The 21,180-nt window shown below is 40.9% G+C and overlaps 1 protein-coding gene across 6 annotated transcripts in view; it reads right to left on the bottom strand.

The window, feature by feature from the left end:
• GRM8 (glutamate metabotropic receptor 8) overlaps positions 1–21,180 on the bottom strand; it is a 926,910-nt gene that overhangs the window by 481,890 nt on the left and 423,840 nt on the right. For all 6 annotated transcript variants that reach the window (XM_049894739.1, XM_049894736.1, XM_049894735.1 and 3 more), the window contains 3 exons: positions 14,839–14,974; positions 14,235–14,389; positions 12,806–12,943 (listed from right to left, as the gene is read on the bottom strand). In XM_049894739.1, coding sequence (XP_049750696.1) covers positions 12,806–12,943; positions 14,235–14,389; positions 14,839–14,974 — 429 coding nt within the window. The remainder of the gene's footprint in view (positions 1–12,805; positions 12,944–14,234; positions 14,390–14,838; positions 14,975–21,180) is intronic.

The following is a 21,180-nucleotide window of genomic DNA, read 5'->3' as shown; positions in this document are numbered from 1 at the left end:
GCGACATTGTGATCCATAGGGTTTTCATTGGCTGATTTTCAGAAGTAGATGGCCAGGCCTTTCTTCCTCATCTGTCTTAGTCTGGAAGCTCTGCTGAAACCTGTTCAGCATCATAACAACACACGAGCCTCCACTGACTGACAGGTGGTGGCTTCACTTGAGGTGTACTGGCCAGGAATCAAACATAGGTCTCTGCCATGGAAGGAAAGAATTCTATCACTGAACCACCACTGCCTCCAGTCCTCTCATCTATCCCTGAAAATATCTCTTATATCTATGCACGTCTCTCCATCCCCAACCACTGCAGTCATCATAACCTAAGCCACCAATATCTCTGGTGGGGGGAGGAGGGAAGGTGGGGAGAAAAGACTGCTGCAATATCTAACTGGTCTCTCTTCCTCCAGTGTCATGCCTCTTCAATTTTATTCTCCACACTACAGCCAGAAACTTCTAAAATGGAAATTCGATTATGTCACTGATCTGCTTAAAACCCTTTAGTGCCTGTTCGTTGCCTTTCAAAACACATTTCAACTCCATTATGAGGTATATAAAGTTATATATGATCTCTCCACCCCTCTCTCTCACTACTCTCCCCATCCTACTCTATACCACAGACATATTGAACTTGTTCTGTTTCTCAAAGTGCTATCTTTTATCTGCTGATGTTTGTGCTTCCTCCTGCTTGAAATAATAACCTCACTCATCCTGCTCCATTTTGTTGAAATTCTGCACATGTTCTAGGTGGCATCTTAAATGACATTGCTCTTCTCGCCTGGACTACATTAGGGCTCCCCGATGTGTGCTCTTATTCACCTACTCATGACATGGAACACATTTCATTACAAGGAGTTGTTTAAATTATTTTTTTCCCAGTTAGGCTGTACACCCACCCCCTGAGGGCAAGAAGCATTTCTGTTTTATTCATGGACATGTCCCTGACATCTAATAGTGCCTGACAAAAAGTACGTAATCAATAAGCTAAATCGAATTCACTGATTCATTCAACGAATATTTCAAGGAAGCCTATTGGTGCGAGAAGCCATTCTAGGCACTGGGACGCAGTAAACAAAACAATGCCCCTGCCCTCGTGAAGCCTATGTTTGTGGGGATAAGTAATAAATCAACAAACAAACAAGCAAACTAATAAACATTTTTAAATTGGATGAACTAACTCTTATTTGATATTTTCAAGTTGTCTTTTCAGTTTCTGACATCTTATTACAGGTACTATGGAAATTTAGTGCTATCCCTGAAACAGTATGTATATAATTTTTTAAAACATAACACTACATAGTCATGGCATTTATAACCAGAAACCAAATATTCCAATAAAAAGGCGACTGATGCACACAGGTCTATCTGTGTTTCTAGAATAATATTCTCAACTCTGTGCTAAAGCTGCTGGGTAAGGACCAATTCTGAGAACCAGTAGTAGACAGTGGTTCTCAAAATGTATTATATGTTAAGAATCACCGGGGGATCTTGTTAAAATATGGATTCTGATTCAGTACATCTGGGTGGAAATGCAAATTCCCAGCAGAGGTTCAAACTGAAACGAACTTATTCAAAGCTCAAACATGCACACACATACATATACACATTTTAAAAAAAAGAAAGAAAAACCAAACACATTGCCGTTGAGTTGATTTTCTATGAGTCGCTATGGGATATACGTATACATATTACTATACCTTTACACTTTACTGATCTATATGCTTATTGAAGACAGTATGAACAACACAAGCTAGTGGCTACACGGGTTTGCGTTTGACTCTTTAAAATCTTAGGTAGTTGCTCTTCTATAAGACGTCTTTAGCTTATCAGCAATCTTTAGAACAGTTGAACATTTATTCAGGTGCTTTTGCTATCTCTATCAACTAAGTCTCATACCCGTTACTTAAAGTGTGGCCCAGGGACCATCAGCATCCACACCCTCTGGGAACTGGTCCGAATGACAGAATTCCCCATCCCAGGCCTAGTCAATCAAAATCTGCATTTTAACAAGGTGCTGTGATTTGTGTGTACCCTAACGGCCCAGAAATGCTGTTATACATCACAGCGCTTCTCACACTGCTTTAAAATAGGTTTTATTTTTCCCCTCAAGGGAATGAATAAAAGTGCAAACTCACTGTAATTTAGCAAAGCAAATTGCTATAAATCAGTGCTACTGGACTTTGAGTTACAAAAGTTTACAGTTAATAGTTTCTCCTCTTTTTTTTTTCTTAATATAGTCCTCAGTCTACCCTTAGAAATGGCAGCAGGGCCAGGGACTTGCATGAAAAGTTTTAGACTGTACAAAATCCACTGACAAATACTACATATTGTTGAAAATCAATATGAAGAACTTAAAAATATTTACTATGATCTAGAGGATTAATGGGATTAAACAACAACTAGTATTTTTTTTTTTTTTTAGTATGTTAACTTTGTTTCCCTTTATAGCGGGTGATTTTAAAAAGTCCATGATGCATTGCTACTATACATAAGGTATCATCAGGAGCAAAAAAAAAAAAAACTTTCAACTATGTGGCTAAAAATTCTAAAATAAGTAAATAATAAAATAAACTCATGGTTTTAAAAGTCAAGGGCAAATTCAAAGAGACCTAAATTCTAGTTGTAACTCTGAGTCTAATTACGTGCTTTTTCAGAAATTCACTTAACTTCCCTGAGTTCCAGTTTCATCATCTGGAAAATGAGAGAACGATCTTATTTTACGTTCCAGCTCTAAAATTCTGAAATCAATGTCTGTCCCGTCACTTTAGATGTGTCTATTGAAATTCAATATGGAATCTCCGAAGGGGCACAAATAAGTCATTCTGGGAGTTCTGCTACTTTACTTACTAAGAACAGGAGCGTATGGGCTAATGACCACCTCATGACACTGGTGTAAAGACCTTCTCCCTGACAGAGTTTTGTTCTAAGCAAGGGACAAGTGGGGATAGCAGAACACATTTTGACTAAAGGAAGATTATCTTGGTTTGCTTTCATTCTGAATCACCAAATCAAATTCTGTAACTCTGTCCCCCTTGTCAACCACCCAACTCACTCATTGGATCTCCATGAGTCCTGGGTAAACGGTGGACAGCTTCCACCTTTCATAGCCTCACAAAGCAAACAGAGGTCTGTGGAGAGATAGTTATACCTGAAAGTTTACCTAGTTACTCCGACACTAGAAAATAAACTGGCAGGCCTTTCGGAGAGCCAGTCATTGAGCCTGCTATTTGGTTCACTGACAGAATTGCTTGTTTGTGGGAAGAAACATATTTGTGCATTGCTTTTTCTATTACCGCTATTTCTATCATCGTAAATAAGAATCAATAGGCCATTTCAAGTAGCATATGCTCACCACCATTTAGCATCTACGTGTCAGCTGTATGCAGGCTAAGCAGCAATGCCCAGGCCTCCTTGCTGAGGATTAAAACCCAACAGGCGGGAAAAGCACTTAAGATTCAAGAAGAGAGTGTGTAAGTCTCTTTGAGCTCCTTGTGGGTGGGCGAGGGAGCTTCCGTTGTTTGTCTCTATAGCTACAGCACAATACCAGGCACACGTTGGGCTGTCTAAAATGAATAAACAGGTAAATGAATGAGTGAATGAATGAACAAATGACAAAGGAAAAGGAAAATTTAAAGACAGTATATGGAACCCATTGAATTTACTGGATTGATCAGGGGATGCTGTTTTGATAAGGGTAGAGCTATTTACAATTCATGAGGCATTGGTTGTTCACTTGCACAGTTTTCCCGTCCCCTGAGGGAAGCCCGAGTTGATTCCTGGTCAATGCACCTCAGCCTCAGCCACCACCCACCTGTTAGCAGTAGCCTCCATGTAGCTATGATGCAGAACAGGTTTCAGTAGAGCTTCCAGACTAAAATGGGCTATGAAGAAAGACCTGATGATCTCCTTCTAAAAACCAGCCAACGAAAACCCACTGAACTTCAACAAAACATTGTCCAGTCCCCAACAGAGCATGGAAATCATCATCCCACTATATGGCAGGAATCCTACCACACTCTTGCTTTCTTTCTTCGCTAAACTGCTTGAAAAAGTATTCTTTCCTCTACTAATTCTGTATTAGTCATCTAGTGCTACCGTAACACTAATACCACCAGTGGATGGTTTTAGCAAAAAGAAATTTATTCTCTAACAGTCTAGTAGGCTACAAGTCCAAATTCAGGGCATCAGCTCCAGGGGAAGGCTTTCTCTCTGTCGGCTCTGAAGAAAGGTCCTTGTCATCAATATTCTCCTGGACTAGGAGCTTCTCTGCACAGGAACCCCCGGTCCAAAGGACACGCTCTGCTCCCAGGGCTGCTTTCTTGGTGGTATGAGGTCCCCCCCACCCTGTCTCTCTGTTTGCTTCTCTCTTTTATATCTCAAAAGAGACTGGCTTAGGCCACAATCTAATCTTGTAGATCTCATCAACCTAACTACCAATAATCTGTCTCATTAACATCATAGCGATAGGATTTACAACACATAGGAAAAGCACATCAGATGACAAAATGGTGGACAATCACATATACTGGGAATCATGGCCTAGCCAAATTAATATACATATTTTTGGGGGACACAATTCAATCCATGACATTCCACCCTTTGGCCCCCCAAAATTCATGTCCTTATCACGTGTAAAACATATTCACCACATCATATCATAGTAAAAGTCTTAAATCAACTCCAAGTCCAAAATCCAAAAATTCCTCTTCATCTGTGAAATCTAGAGTACAAGTTAACTGCTTCTAAAGTACAATGACAGAACATGTACAAGCTAGACATTTCCATTACAAATGGGAGAAATTGGAAGGAAAGAAGGCATAACAGGCGCCAAGCAAGTTGGCAGAACACATTACATTAGCCCTCAAGGCTTGAAAATAATCCTCTGTTCCTTGAGACCATTTACACAATGGCCCTGCCCTCCAGACTCTAGGTATTGACCACACTCTCCAGATTCTGAGTGGAAGCCCCTCAGCCCTGGGACTTAGCTATGCCTCCAGACCCACTGGGACAGCAACTCTGCTTCCTTGGCTTTAGGCACACCATTTTCCTAGTCCATCTGAGTGGCAACTCCACCCTTTGAGACCCTGGAGTTCATGGCCATACCCTTTGAGACTGAGGCGGCATGGCTTCCTGCATTCTTTGTCTCTTCAACTTCTGCTTCCTGGTTTCTTGGCCTCTCGGGCCTCACCACCCTCATCTGCCCTGCTGGGGCAAGTGTTCCAAAGCTCTGTAGTTCTACCGATAAGGGCCTGGAGGCACCCCACTCCACCAGTAAACTTTGGCCAGAAAGCACTCAGCTCTTTCACTCCGTGAGCTGACAAGCCTTACTCCACTGATAAGTGCTCAGAGGCACCCCACTCTGCCAGGAAGCCTCCTGCAGACAGGCACTCACCTCTCTCGCTCTGTGGTTTGGCTCCAGAGCTATCTGGCACTGGTCTCCTTGTTCTGCCATTGCTTGTCCTCTCCTGCTGCTTCTCACCACCTGTGCCATCTCCAGTGTTAACAGTTCTTCTCACTTCCTTCTGAATCCTCTATCCATTCACAGTTTCAAAATTGCTTTCACATTTTAGGTATCTGTTAGAGCAGCACCCCACTTTCTCGGTACCAAATTCTGTCTTGGTTATCTAGTGTTGCTATAGCAGAAATACCACAAGTGGATAGCTTTAACAAAGAGAAATTTATTCTCTCACAGTCTAGTAGGCTACAAGTCCAAATTGAGGGCACCACTCCAGGGGAAGGCTTTCTCTCTCTCTGTCGGCTCTGAAAGGAGGTCCTTGTCATCAATCTTTTCCTGGACTAGGAGCTTCTCTGTGCAGCAACCCCAGGTCCAAAGGACATGCTCTGCTCCCAGCACTGCTTTCTTGGTGGTGTGAGGTCCCCCCACCCCATCTCTCTGCTCGCTTCTCTCTCTTTTATGTCTCAAAAGAGATTGGCTTAAGACACAATCTAATCTTGTAAATCTCATCAACCTAATTGCCAATAATCCATCTCATTACCATCATAGCGATAGGATTTACAACACATAAGAAAAGCGCATCGGATGACAAAATGGTGCACAATCACACAATACTGGGAATCATGGCTAAAAAAAACCCCACTGCCGTCAAGTGGATTTCGACTCATAGCGACCCTATAGGACAGAGTAGAACTGCCCCATAGAGTTTCCAAGGAGCACCTGGCGGATTTGAACTGCCGAATCATGGCTAGCCAAGTTAATTCACATAATTTGGGGGAATACAATTGAACCCATGACATCTTCTACTGTGGTTCTCTCTCATCCCCTCACAACCTGGGACCTTCCATCATGCTTTGTATCCATCAGTTGTACCTCTCTTCAACACTGAAGGTCTGAGTGCACCCTGTCTCATCTCCTGGAGGCAAAGCAATGCAGACTCCTTTCCCATTTCCCCAAACCCACTATTCTCAGGACCAAGCAGTGTTTCCTTCAGGTATGCATGGGGTTGCCAGGAGCCAGGGCCAACAGACTGGACAGAAGCTAACAACAGCATTTACAATTCATGAAGGAGGAATGAAGGCAAAGCCAGTGTGTGAGCTGAGAGGGAGCCTGCCTGTGATGAGCAGCTCAGAACACACACTCAGGTCCCTGGAATATTCACCATCGTGTCCTCACAATGTTTGACAAGAAGTCAGAATCGTAGCCATTAAAAAGTCAAAGAAGAACTCTGAAGAAAACCTCTCCACTATCTATGAATCTTTCTGGAAAAAACAACGCCAGGGAAGAGACTTATCAGAGAAAAGATAGCAAAAAAAGGGGGAAAAACGAGCTGATGAAGAAGAACAACAGCCGACTAGGTGAGGTAGAGAACTGAGTAGGTAAACAGGTATACGAAAAACGTATGAAGACTGCGGAGAGGGTGAAGACTCAACTCTCAAGGGAGTCTGTGGGTGTCTGGGTTGTGGGGAGTGGGAAGGTATTAAGGATGGGAATAGAATGAGGAAGGGAGGCAGAAGGCAGACAAACGTCTATAAAATAGCACCCATCATCACTGATAACAAGTATAAAAGAATCCTTTTTTCTTCTCGAGGAAGACAAAGGGAATTTTAAGTAGGATTAAATAGTAGTAGCTTTCAGAAACTCAGCGGCTCTCAGAAGCAATAATAACCACATAAATAGCTAAGTGGATGGTAGGAATTACCTCACTTGGAATTTGGCCAGCATACCAAAGTTAGCAGTAAAATCACATCTTTTTGAAAGCTTTCCTAAGATTCTAGGAGGAAAAAAAATCATCTTAGAAAACTGTTTGTGGCAAGTTAATCTGAGGAAGAGGACGCTCTTCACTGCTTGAAGATGCCGTATCTCCTGCAAATTGACAAGGCAGACTCCTCCTGCTGGGAGCCAGTCTCTTATCCATTAAATACACTGCCAATATCAGCCCCCATGGAAGGAAATAATTACACTTACAGATCAGCATTGCCTAATGTAAAATTTTACTCCAAACTTATAAACTACAAGTGACGCTCTGAATGTGCCAAAAAGGAGCGTTGACTTACGGTAGGTGGTGAAAATGTAAACTTCGTAAGGCCTAATATTGAAATATGCACATCTGTACACCTTCTTTTTTTGGCACTATAAATAATTTTCAAACCCCAAACACTTCTATTCAGGAATATCCTGTAAATTTTTATTCTTAAGCACATCTGACCACTAACATGCTGGGTCATCTTCCCTCTTCCCCCAAGACAAAAATGAAAAGTGAATGTGATGTCGATTTGGCAGAAATACCTTCTCTTCGCTTTCTGGAAGCTTTCATGTGTTACTGTTGGAAATAATTAAGTGATAAGATTTCATTATTTCTTTTGGTGACACATTTCTAACCAGAGACAAGATATCTCAGTATCACCCAGTGGAATCTGCATGAAAATCTGTTTACTGACCCAATTCCCTAAGGGTGCATTTGCCCAGCTCTTGGAGTAAACACCATTTACATTGCACTAGAAATAGTTCTAATTGGACAGATTGTTACAATTTTAGCAACACCCAAATAAATCAAAGGAATCTGAGACAGACATACCATCAAGTCTGGAGTCTACCACAAATAAATTTAGCATTGATGCCTGAAATAGGTGTTCAATTCAAATTCCATCTACAGAGACCAATGGTCATCTACATACATGAGCTTATTTGGAAAATCTGAATTTAGAGAAACTGGTTATGCTGAAAACACTCTGTTAAAGTGATGCGATTAGTTAATAACTACTTTCCTACCAGTTGTATTATATTAAAAAACAAACAAGCAAAGTTCATCTATTTCATTAACTGGTAGATTTTAACTAATACGGTCTAAACAATAACAGCAGTACAGCTATGGATTGAATTGTGTTCCCACCAAAAATGTATGTCAGTTTCTCTAAGTCCATGATTCTCAGTATTGTGTGATTGCCCACCATTTTGTCATCTGATGTGCTGTAAATCCTAACCTCCTTGATTTTAGAGGCAGTTATGTTAATAAGGCAGGACTCAACCTACAAGATTAGGTTGCATGTCGAAGTCAATCTCTTTTGAGATCTAAAAGAGAGAAATGAGGACAGACACATGGGGACCTCATACCACCAAGAAACAAGGGCCAGGAGAATAGTGTATCCTTTGGACCCAGGGTCCCTGTGCTAAGAAGCTCCTCAACCAGGGAAGATTGATAACAAGAACCTTCCCCCTGGAGCTGACAGACAGAGAAAGCTGGCACCATGAATTCAGACTTCTAGCCTCCTAGACTGTGAAAGAATGAATTTCTCTTTGTTAAAATGATCCACTTGTGGTATTTCTGTTTTAGCAGCACTAGATGACTAAGACAGCTACCAAACAATAATATTCAGAATTCAGAACTAAGCACAGTATAAAATATATCTGCATAAAAAATACATAAAGCACTGTGTATACAAACTCTACTGTCACATCCTTCCACAAGCCACCCCTCTCTGTTTCCCATCATTCCTTCACATCTCATCCTTTCCAGTCAGTTGCTCCTTCTCCCGTGCTTCTCATACTTCCAAGTTGTGACCTACTCTACTACGCCTTCGCCCTGATAACCTGCCTCTTCCCTCTTGGAATGCTCTTCTTCAAATCCTCCATGTTACCAAACACTCCTCTCCTCTATGAAGCTTTGAACTTTCCAACTTGAAAGTACAGTTATATCGTCTCTGAATTTTCTTCAATCTACATCTAAATTTGGCATTTAATTATGATATTTTTGTTAGTTATGCACACGTTGGTGCATACCTTTTCCCCAACTAAACTACATTATTTAAAGGTAACACAACCCTCTTAATGCCATACCCTAAAGTTTCCATCAAGATACTACTCTACATTTAATCCCATTTTCTCAACTTATTCTTTCTTTTTTATCTGAAAACATGCTTAAACCCATCCTTTTCCAAAGAACCAGCTCCAACCCTGCTTATTTCTCAAGGTCTTCTACCATACCTGCCTTCTTTTTATGCCATACTTCTTGAAAAACATCATTTCCTCTACTTCCCCTATTGCGGTTCCCTCTCAACCCTTCACAATCTGACAACAGGAATGCTCCTTAGAAGCATGGTGAGACTTCACCTTGCCTCTTTTGGATACATCATTAGGAAGGACCACTTCCTAGAAAAGGTCACCATGTTTGCTAACCTAGAGGGTCAGTGAAAACAAAGCAATCCTCTATGAGATGGGATTGACACGATAGCCTCAATAACGGGTTCAAACATCAAAGATTGTGGAGAAGGCACAGGAATGGGCAACCTTTCGTTTTGTTATACATGAGATCACCATGAGTTAGAGCTGACTCAATGGCAGCTAACAAGAACAACATCGAGCTTTTTTATCACTCAGTCTCACCTCTCTGCAATACTGAAACTCTGTGCATAGCCTGGCTCCAGAAGAGAAAGAGAAGTGTTGTTCATTCCATTCTCCCTAATTCTACCATTCTCAGTCTCCCTTCCTGGCTCCTCTTCTTGAGTAGTCAGTAGCCATTCTTCATTACTTCTCAAACTTCTTTGGCAATTTTGTCTCTGTGATTGTCTTTAACTTCCATGTCTCCGTCTATGACTCTCTAACCTGTAATTTTGGTGCTGAACTCTCTGTGGGGTCCCAGACCCTTATGCTGCCACCTGCTGGGCAGTTCCATGGGGCTATCTCAGAACCAAACTCAAGTTAGGCTTCAAAAACCTATGCATTCTGTCTTCCTCTAATTAATTACATCACCATTCTCCTGGACCTCCCTGGTAGAGATTTAACTTTCAGATCCTCCATCACTTCCCATCCCCACCCCCCAGGGTTAATGATTGGCCTTGTACTATAAATGCTACCTAAAGAGAGCTTCTGTGCTCTATGTTCCACCCGTATTGCTCATGTCTTTGTTTAGCCTGTGACTGATGATCACTGCAACGACTGTACAAGTCCTGACTGACCGGCCTCCTTTCTCTCTCTTGGATCCCGTCCTCCTTACACTTTTGCCATACGAATCTTTGTGAAACAGGTATTGAGCAATTCCCTGGATGGCAAGTCCTACAGGTAGGATAAAGCCGAACGTGCTCAGCTCTGGAACTCCTAGAAAAACCTTTAAGGCTTTCTTGACCTAACCCAGGCTATTTCTTTAACCTCATCTACCACCACCCTCCCTCCCACTTACTATGCTCCAGCCACTTGGAGCTTTCTTTCTGAACCATGAACCAAAGATTCTTATTCTTGCCCTAAATCCTGGAATGTGCTGCCCTCATAGCTTCACATGGCTGACAACTTCTTGTCATTCAGGCCTCACCTAAAACGTTACCTCCTCAGTGAGATATATTCTGACCACTCAATCTAACTTCTGCCCTCCTTCCCAATACCACCACGGTCACTCTCACATTCACTCTGTCGCATTCTTCTTAAGCTGTCCTCAGCCTCTGGACGAACCTGTTCATTTGCATGTTTACTTTTTGTCTGTCTCCTTGCACTTGGATGTAATTCCCTTGAGTATGGCCCTTGCCTTTCTTCACCCATCCTAGCACCTGGAAAAGTGCCCAGCATACAGTGAGGGTGAAGTCAGATTCCTCAGCAATGTGACACCTGTTTTCACATCCCCATCCTCTGTTTGTACGTCTGCTCTACCATTTATCATAGTTCTTCTTTAATTTGAACAGCTATTCCCAAAGGAAGTGAGGTCAAGGGAAAGAAGGGCATATCAAAGAAGGGAGGGAGAGCATGGTTAGAAAATACACAGTCAAGTTTTATAGTATAGAGGATTTATGCATCCTTTGTTAAAATTATCTCTAACATTTTATGTTTTCAATACTGCTATAAATAGTATTAAGTTTCATTTTCAGGTGTTAATTACAAATATATATATATTTAAAATATTACGTACACGCTGTTGTTAGGTGCCATTGAGTCAGCGCTGACTCATAGCAACCTATGTATAACAGAATGAAACTTTGTCCAGTGAGCCTGCGCCATCCTTACAATCATTGCTATGTTTGAAGCCATTGTTACAGCCACTGTGTCAATACATCTTATTGAAGGTCTTCCTCTTTTTCACTGACCCCTCTGCTTTACCAAGCATGATCATGATGTCCTTCTCTAGTGACTGGTCCTCCTGATGATGTAATTATATATACATATGAATATTACATATATATATATATATAAACCCCACTGCCGTCGAGTCGATTCTGACTTATAGTGACCCTAAGGACAGAGTAGAACTGCCCCATAGAGTTTCCAAGGAGCGCCTGGTGGATTTGAACTGCTGACCTCTTGGTTAGCAGCCATAGCACTTAACCACTACGCCACCAGGGTTTCCTATATATATACCCACACCCACTGCCCTGGAGTTGATTCCGACTCATATCAACCCTGTAGGACAGAGTAGAACTGCCCCACAGGGTTTTCAAGGCCGTAAATCTTTAAGGAAGCAAACTGCCACATCTTTCTCCTGTGAGATATACATATAGAGAGAGAGAGAAAGGAAACACTGTGGCACAGTGGTTAAGAGCTATGACTGCTAACCAAAAGGTCAGCAGTTTCAATCTACCAGGCACCCCTTGGAAACCATATGGGTCAGTTCTTCTCTGCCCTATAGGTCGCTATGAGTCGGAATCGACTTGACAGCAACAGGTTTATATACATACATACACACACACACGTATATATATATACGTAAAACTTATATTAACATTGTATCCAGTGACCTTGCTAAATTTACTAATTAATTTTCAGTAATTTTTCGTAAATTCTATAGATGTTTCTACGTACTCAATCATTCTATCTGCAAGTAAAGACAGTTTTACTCTCTCTTTCAAAAAATTCGCCTTCAACATCACTTATTTTGAAGCACAAGCTATGAAAGGTGAATCATCCAAAAAAAATCACAGCTGCTGGAGCTACACACGATATGGACAATAATGCCATTGTAGGGGACATAGATTGAAATAGTTGTAAAACACTCTCTTACAATTTATTATGACCCAGCATCCTCACTACACTCTGAGCTCCTGGAAAGCAAGACAGTGTCCTACTGGTTTGTGTATATTTCACCAAACCAAATAAAATGCTTTGCCCATAATAGATGCTCAGTAAGTGTTCGTCAAATAGAATTGAAATACCCAGGGCTAGGCACACAGTGCATGCTCAGTAAATGCTTGTTGATCGATTTTAAGAACCAATGAGCAAACCAAACGTTGCTGAATGACTAGTGTATGCTCATCCCTGCTGAGAAACTGTAACAAGAGACACAAAGGAAGTAGAAGATACCCTTACCGCTATCCATATAGAAAAACTTCATTTCTCCAGTAATGATAAAGTCGACAAGGAAAATGTTTAAGTGGCTACCTGTGCATTTCTTTATATGACTGTTCCGTTTTCCATGTGATCCTAACTTGCATCCAAAATTCTCCTCCCAGAATTCCGCAAACCACACATTTCTTCGATTATTGGCAAGAGTGCGACTCCTAAAGTATCGATCAAACCCTATTTTGAAGAAGAAAGTATTATTTTAATATTCTTTCAAAATCAAAAAATGGCAAAGCTGTGAAATGGATATCATGTTATACTGGGATCATTGCATGCAGTAAATGACCAAAAAGCATACAGCAAATGGGAATGAGCTAGTAGCCCAGAAATAAGGCTACTCATCCTGTTTGCCTCATGGCAAAAGCCAAGGAGGCTCATGGTCAATCACCTTCACCCCATTGGTCAGGCCCCTGGCTCTAGGGATGACTGTGTAACAGGGAAGCCATTTGAGGTATCATCCTCACAACTTCCTCCTTTCCTCTCCAACTCCTGAAACAGCAGCCAATGATCTCATCCTGGATCCTGAATATTCAAAGCCCAGCTCAGGTTTTCTAATTCTTCTCTCTCCCTCCTAACATGAAACAATATTCCTGGTTTTCCTGGAAATTTACCCTCTTCAATCTTTCCTATATGCCTTCCCCACAAAAAATAAAGAAACCCATTGCCATCGAGTCAATTCTGACTCATAGCAGCCCTATAGGACAAAGCAGAACTGGCCCATAGGGTTTCCAAGGAGCGGCTGGTGGATTTGAACTACCGACCTTCTGGTTAGCAGCTTGAGCTCCTAACTACTGCACCACCAGGGCTCCATATATGCCCCATTCTCAGCTAATTCAATAAACTAATCAATGCTAATACAATCTTGAACATTCACGAGCAATGGGCTAATGTGTCAGCCGGGCTAGGTAACCACGTCATCGAAGGGAAACCACCTAGAAACAATGCCTCACTCCAAAGTAATGATGATAAATGTTGGAATTTCAGTCACTGTCAGGACCATTAGAAAAAAGATATTTGGAAGGCAGACTGCCTTTTCCGGATGCTCCAAATCTTTCCTATTGTATATTTGTTTATCCATAGGGTCAGCCAAGCATTATGCCTTCATTTTGTATAAATCAACCATTCTCTCTCCAACAAGGATATAATCATCAGATAAAATAAAACCCAGTGCCCATCAGATATGATCATGGAAATATGCAAATTTAGGATGTAATTGCTAATATCACAAAAATATCCAAGGCCAACTATAGTCGCCTTTCTTAAAAAAAGAAATCTAATGGGTTCTCTTTCCTAAACAAACATAAATGCTTGGTTAAATAGTCACTGTCCTGACAATTCTGCCATCAGAACTAAAAAGCCTATGCAGAGTCACCAATAATGGGTTCATTCCATCATATTTGGATACTCTGGTTTTGCCTTTGAGCTTTGATTCAACTGGAATAAAATACTTCTTATGGCACATCCTTACCATCAATTGATGCTCTTTTGGGCAAAATCGTCACAGCCCCTTCTGCAATCTCCTCCTGCTGGTAGACAGGTGCAATTTTGGATCCCCAACTATCTGAACCAATCCAGAGAAAATGCCCACTTTGGTTTAATTTTTTTGCTGCCTCCAATATCCTCCTATAGGAATAAAAAGAAATACATTTATCGAGAAACACTATAATTGTGAACCTTAGAAGAGTGGAGATACCAAGTTACTGTTAACCAATTAATTCATCATTCTAACTACCTGAGTCTTATCTCCTCAAGGAAATATATGGGAGACTTTTAACCCCAGCACATGTTATTCAGCCTCATCCTTAACCTCACTCACTTCATTGCTTTTCTCATCTCTTTTCTCATCTTTCGTATCTCTTTCAGTCCCCAGGTTTTAGTCTATAGGCATTTCAGATTTAAGCACCAGAAACCTGTTGTGTCTCGGTGCAGCAGAAGGCAGTCTGTAATTGCAAGAGAATTTTGCAATTCCTCCCGTGAAATCGCACAAGGTTTTACACTGAGCAAGAAATACGTCAGCAAAAGGATGTGGGTCACAAATCTGATCCTATGTAAGGAAGGAAAGTAATCAGCACCTGATGTCATCCTCGTTGGCAAACATAATCACTGCCCGAGCGTTAGGTGTTTCTAGCAGGCGTCGGATGATTTTTTCAAATTCTCCAGGTCTTGGTTCACGAGGAATTTTCTGCGATTGAGCAATACAAACACCACCTATTAAAGACAAAAAAAAAAAAAGTGATTCAGAAAGGGCATTTATTTAATTAAAGCTAATGAGGTTAGCTACTTTATAAAAACACATGATTCAGTACAGGATAGTGTTTCTAGAAACATCTGTCATTCTCACCTGTTAAAAGTATGTTTGTGTTGTAATAAATATACCCATCAAATAAATGACATCAATTACTTAACCATACAGCAGTTTTTTGTTTTTTTTCTTTTTCTTCTTCTTCCAAATTTAAACATTATTTTTGTGGATGTAGGTAAGAAAACTAGCATGGTGTAAGATGTATGATGAGAGTCAAGGAATGGAAGGAAGACTGGCTATTTTGATTTATTTAACATAAGCCAAAGAACAAGTGCCTGATGGGTAGGTCTTATAGGGGGTAAAGATACCACCTGTTAAGTAATAAGTTTCTTTTGCTACTTTTATTATCAGTTGTTATTGTTGTTGCTAGTTGCCATTGAGTCAGCTCCAACTCATGGCAACTCCATGTGCAAAAGAATGAAACATTGTCTGGTCCTGAGCCATCTTCATGAACATTGGTATGTTCAAGTCCATTGTGGCAGCCACTGTGTATTTGGAATGCCTTCCAACCTAGAGGGCTCATCTACCAGTACTACGCTGTTTGTCGTCGTCGAGTGGATTCTGATGCATGGCGAACCCATGTGTGCAGATTAGAACTGCTCCATAGTGTTTGCAAGGCTGTAACCTTTTAGAAGCAGATCACTAGGCCTGTCTTCCAAGTAGCCTCTGGGTGGCTTCAAACCACCAACCTTTCAGTTAGTATTCAAGCACTCAACCATTTACACTATGAGGGACTCCTTCCAGCTAATTTTCATAAGTAGCTCACCTTTCTTCCTAGCTGTGTCTTAGTCTGGAGGGTCTACTGAAATCTGCCATGGGTGACCCTGATGGTATATGAAATACGAGAGGCATAGCTTCCAATATCATAATAACATGTAAACCACCACAGTATGAAAAACTGATGGATGGTGGAGTTTCATTTTATAGCTAATTGCATTGTAGCAAGATTCTCATGCATCAACCATGATTATATATTATTAACAAGTGATCTTGAAGACTACTTGAGCCTCGGGCAAATCCTGAAGATGCAAACTCTCAGTTGACATCTGTCCCCACTATGGTAACCAAAGTGGCAGAAATTCTATTTCACTATCACAGTAAAATTAAAAAAAAAAAAAAAAAAGACTTTTTTCTTTTAATTTCTCCTTCTAAGGCAATGGGGGTCCAAAGGGAAGAGTTCAAAAAAGCTACCTGCCACCTGGCTGAGGTGGGAGGAAAGGAAAGAGGATTGACCTCTTACAGAGACACAAAGAGGTAACACATTCTGATGCTAGAAAAGAAAGCAATATTAGCAATAGATATCAGTTTTATTAACAGTTAAGTACTAAGCTGCCAACTAAAAGATTAGTGTTTCTAACTAGGGAGAAAGACCTGGCAATCTACTTCCATAAGGATTACAGCCAAGAAAATCCTATGGATCAGGGCAGTTCTACGCTGTCACAAGTGTTCTCTATGAGTCAAAATCAGCTTGATACCTAATGAAAACACGGTTTAAATACGTTTCTTTGAGTCAGCATTGCTTTGGTAGGCAAAGACATGTTTACTTCCAAACAATTGGCAATGCACTCAGCAACCCAGCCATTACTTAGTGCCATTACATTCCATGCACTGGGGTGGACACTGGGAATGCACAGTCCAAACCTGGAGTCACCAGCTAGTCTAGGAGATAGGAATTCCAATAAATTATCACATAATATTTGGTAAATTATAGAATTATGGGGGTATAGCATGTAATGGGAGCACAAACAGGGAGTAGCCAAAGTTTGTGGAGAGCTAGGATTTAAAGGCCATACATATATTCCATAAGCACAAAGGAGAGACATTCCTGGGAGAGGGTAAGACATGAAAGACATGCTTGATCATGGCATGTTGTGGAGACTGACTGGGGACAAGGTTGGAAAGATTGGCCAGGCCCAGCTTAAGAATGACTTTATTAGGCAAAAGCTAAGAAGTTTCCTGGACACATCTAAATACTTTGAGAGACAGAGTAGCTGGGGCTGGGGCCTGAGGACCATAGTTTCAGGTGACATCTAGGTCAACTGTCATAACAAAGTTTATTAACAAAATGTTCTGCAACCCACGTTAGTGATTGGCATCTGGGTCTTCACAGTTGCAAGGGGCCATCTAAGATACATCAACTGACTCCATCCCACTTGGAGCAAAGGAGAATGAAGAACAGCAAAGACACAAGGAAAATATTAGCCCAAGAGACTAAAGGACCCCATAAACACAGATTCCACCAGCCTGAGAGCAGAAGAACTAGATGGTGTCTGGCTACCACCAATGACCACCCTGACAGGGAACACAACAGAGAGCCCCTGATGGAGCAGGAGAAACTCAGGGCAGAGAGCTCAAATTCTAGCAAAAAGACCAGACATAATGGTCTGACAAAGACTGGAAGAACCCTTGAAACTATGGCCCCTAGAAGTTGTTAACCCAGAACTAAAACCATTCCCAAAGCCCACTCCTCAGACAAAGATCAGACAGGACTGTAAAACAAAAAATAATATACATGAGGAGTATGCTGCTTAGTTCAATCAGATACATGAGTCCAAATGGGTGGCTCCTGTCCGGAGGCAGGATAAGAAGGCAGAAAGAGACAAGAACTGGTTGAATGGATACAGGAAACCTCGGGCGGAAAGGGGGAGTGTGCTGTCACACTTTGGGGATTGCAACTAATGTCACAAAGCAATATGTGTATAAATTTTTGTATGAGAAATTAACTTGAGGTATAAACTTTCACCTAAAGCACAATAAATAAATAAATAAAAAGAATGACTTTGTTAGACATGCCAAAGAACCTGGACTTTATCCTGAAAGCAGTGGAAAGCCATCGAACGTTCATAAGCAGGATAATTGCATGACGAGTTTTGTACCTTAAGACAAAAAACTCTGGTAGACATACAAAGAAGAAACTTCTGGTCCCTAGTCAATGGGTTCTGATCAGACTTAATGTGTGTGGCAATAATGTATGACAAACAAGGGCTATAATACTAAAAATTTATTTTTCCTATGATAGAGCACATTCAAAGTTATCCCCGTAATAAAACACTTACAGCATGCTCTTCAGGGGTGGGAATTGCCCATAACCCACAGACTGTGCTATATGGTTGCCTGTAGTTAGCTTTATTGTTGTTGTTAGTTGCCATTGAGTTGGACTGACTCATGTTGACCTTTTGTATAAAAGAGCAAAACATTACCAGGTCCTGCACCATCAAAGATTATGATCTTTGATATGTTTGGGCCCATTGTTGCACCTAGCCTACTGATATACCATTACTAGTTGTGACAATTGGTTTATCATATGATGAGTTCATTCCCTCAGCAAATTTCACTGAGTGCCCACTATCTGCCAGATACTACGTGGGGGCTGTGGATGCAACATGAATAAAATAAACATGGTCATTGCCCTCACAGAGCTTAGAAGTACTGTGGGTAAATCGGCCATTAAGTAAAACAAAAATAAGTTAATAATTACAAATTGTGGCAAGTGTTATGAGGAAGAACAGGGGAATTTAATTTACAACGAGGAACGTTCAGAAAAAAACCTCTCTAAAGTGGTGTCATTTAGTTGAGGTCAAAAGGAACAGCAAAACAAGCGGCCATCTAAGATGCATCAATTGGTCTCGACCCACCTGGAGCAAAGGAGAATGAAGAACACCGAGGACACGAGGCAGTTACGAGCCCAAGAGACAGAAAGGGCCACATGAACCAGAGACTTACATCATCCTGAGATCAGAAGAACTAGATGGTGCCCGGCCACAACCGATGACTGCCCTGACAGGGAGCACAACAGAAAACCCCTGAGGGAGCAGGAGAACAGTGGGATGCAGACCCCAAACTCTCATAAAAAGACCATACTTAATGGTCTGACTGAGACCAGAGGAATCCTGGTGGTCATGGTCCCCAAACCTTCTGTTGGCCCAGGACAGGAACCATTCCCGAAGACAACTCATCAGACATGAAAGGGACTGGACAGTGGGTAGGAGAGAGATGCTGATGAAGAGTGAGCTACTTGTATCAGGTAGACACTTGAGACTGTGTGGCATCTTCTGTCTGGAGGGCAGATGGGAGGGTAGAGAGGGTTAGAAACTGGCAGAACGGTCACGAAAGGAGAGACTGGAAGGAGGGAGCAGGCTGACCCATTAGGGGGAGAGTAGGAGGGAGTATGGAGTAAGTTGTATATAAGCTTATATGTGACAGACTGACTTGGTTTGTAAACTTTCACTTAAAGCACACTAAAAATTATTTTAAAAAAAAAAGGAACAGCAAACAGGACAAAATAGCATGAGAAACGCCAGGAAGAGCCAGTGGAATTAATGAATAAGGGGAAGAAAGTGTGAAATGAAGATGAGAAGTAGGCAGGGACCAGACTGTACACGGCTTCGTAGGGCCTGAGGAAGAGTATGAATAATTAAAACGCTTAACTTCCTTACTCAATGTTTCTATTCTTCAATATCTGAGTAGGCCATAGGAATGTGGGCCCCTATATGAGCATTACACTGAAATGCTGAAAATTGCTGATATAGAAGGCACCCTGAAAAGGAAAGAAGAGGCCACAAAGAGCCCAATTAAGAGGTTATTGAAATAGGCAGTGGGGAATGTTGACTTAGGCAGTGCTATCGGTGCTGGGGAGGAGCAGACAGAGCTTAGTTAGAATTTCTGAGGTAGAAGCGTGGGGCTCAGTTCTAATTTTATCTAAGTGAGACAGTGTTAAGCAACTAAATAACACTCTGAGGTTTTGGCCTCTGTGACCAGTTATGTGGTGACACTGTGAAATAAATAAGAAATAAGAAGGCGAGCTGGTTTGTGGAGAAAAGCATGGTTTTGATTCGGGACATGTTGTCTTCAAAATACCCATGGAACATCAAACTGAAAAAGTAGATCTGGAGCTAAGGAGAGAGTTTTGTTGGCTGCTAACCCATTAGGTTGTTGAAGTGTTAAGAGTGAAGAGACCACTCAGAGAACATGTCAGTCAACAATTGAGAAAGATGAATGATGACGTTCTAAAAAACACCACCATCTTTGGTAAGAGAGCAAGTGAATGTGAGGAGGAAGAAGTGATCGCATGTTTTGAGGAGAAAACTTTTGGGACAAAGTTTATAGGTAAGTTGAAGACTGAATTATATCTTAAAAACAAATCGTGGTGTGTCAAAACATTAGGTAACTCCAGAAATGCAACAGCAAAACTGTAATACTCTCTAAGGAGCAACAGCTGTTTCAAAATATGACTGCCATTTTAATTAAATTGCTGTAATAACATACACTTCCCATTGAATACATATTATATCCTGAGTAGCATTCTGAGACTACTCCTGACTCCATAGCCAGAAGAAATAGAGGCCAGAGAAATTTTGTTATGACCGTTTCAGATAAGAGAAGCAGGCAGTGTGGACATACAGTTTAATGTGAACTCACGGATTTATTCTTCCATTAAGCATCTATTAAACATTTTTGTTTGTAAAAGCTCTTAGCTAGGTTGGATTCCTACACTGTCAAAATTCACATTGTAACATTTTATTCCCCTACCTTGCCTTATATTTGTCTGTCTCGTCAGTTTGTATTTTCCTGGAAAGAGGCACTGTACAATTAAAGCATTTCAGCTGAACAAAAAAAAAAAAAACTTTTGGAGAATCTGCTCCAAAATAAAAACAAAATCCTTTATATATATATATATATATATATATATTTGCTCTTTTGTGTCTTATAAATATTTTATTAAATTGTGGACTGCACTGCTTCTCAAGTGATTGAAGTTAAAAAACTGAGATTCTTAGCCCTGAAACTCACTCATGCTTTCTATCTTTATATCTTTTAAAAAGTCAGAGAGTTATAATCCATTCATGAGCACTCATGGTCTACTATGTTCCAGGAACTACAGATATAAAAAAATTCTCTGTCCTCAGCAGTCTTATAATTAAATTATGAGATTTGCACATAAGTCAGGTAAGAGTGTAAAATTAGATAACAATGAAAGAGATAGCATCATAAGATATGCTGAAATGCAGTAATAAATAACAAACTAATCATCCCCCCAAAATAGTCCTATGACTTCATAAGTAGGCAAGTTGATTCTGACTCGTGACAACCCCATATGTATTAGAATAGAACT

Source organism: Elephas maximus, chromosome 8, assembly GCF_024166365.1.
Source record: "Elephas maximus indicus isolate mEleMax1 chromosome 8, mEleMax1 primary haplotype, whole genome shotgun sequence".
Taxonomy (NCBI): Eukaryota; Metazoa; Chordata; class Mammalia; order Proboscidea; family Elephantidae; genus Elephas; species Elephas maximus.
Note: the sequence above shows the minus strand (reverse complement) of the source record. Positions and strands in the feature narration are given on the sequence as shown.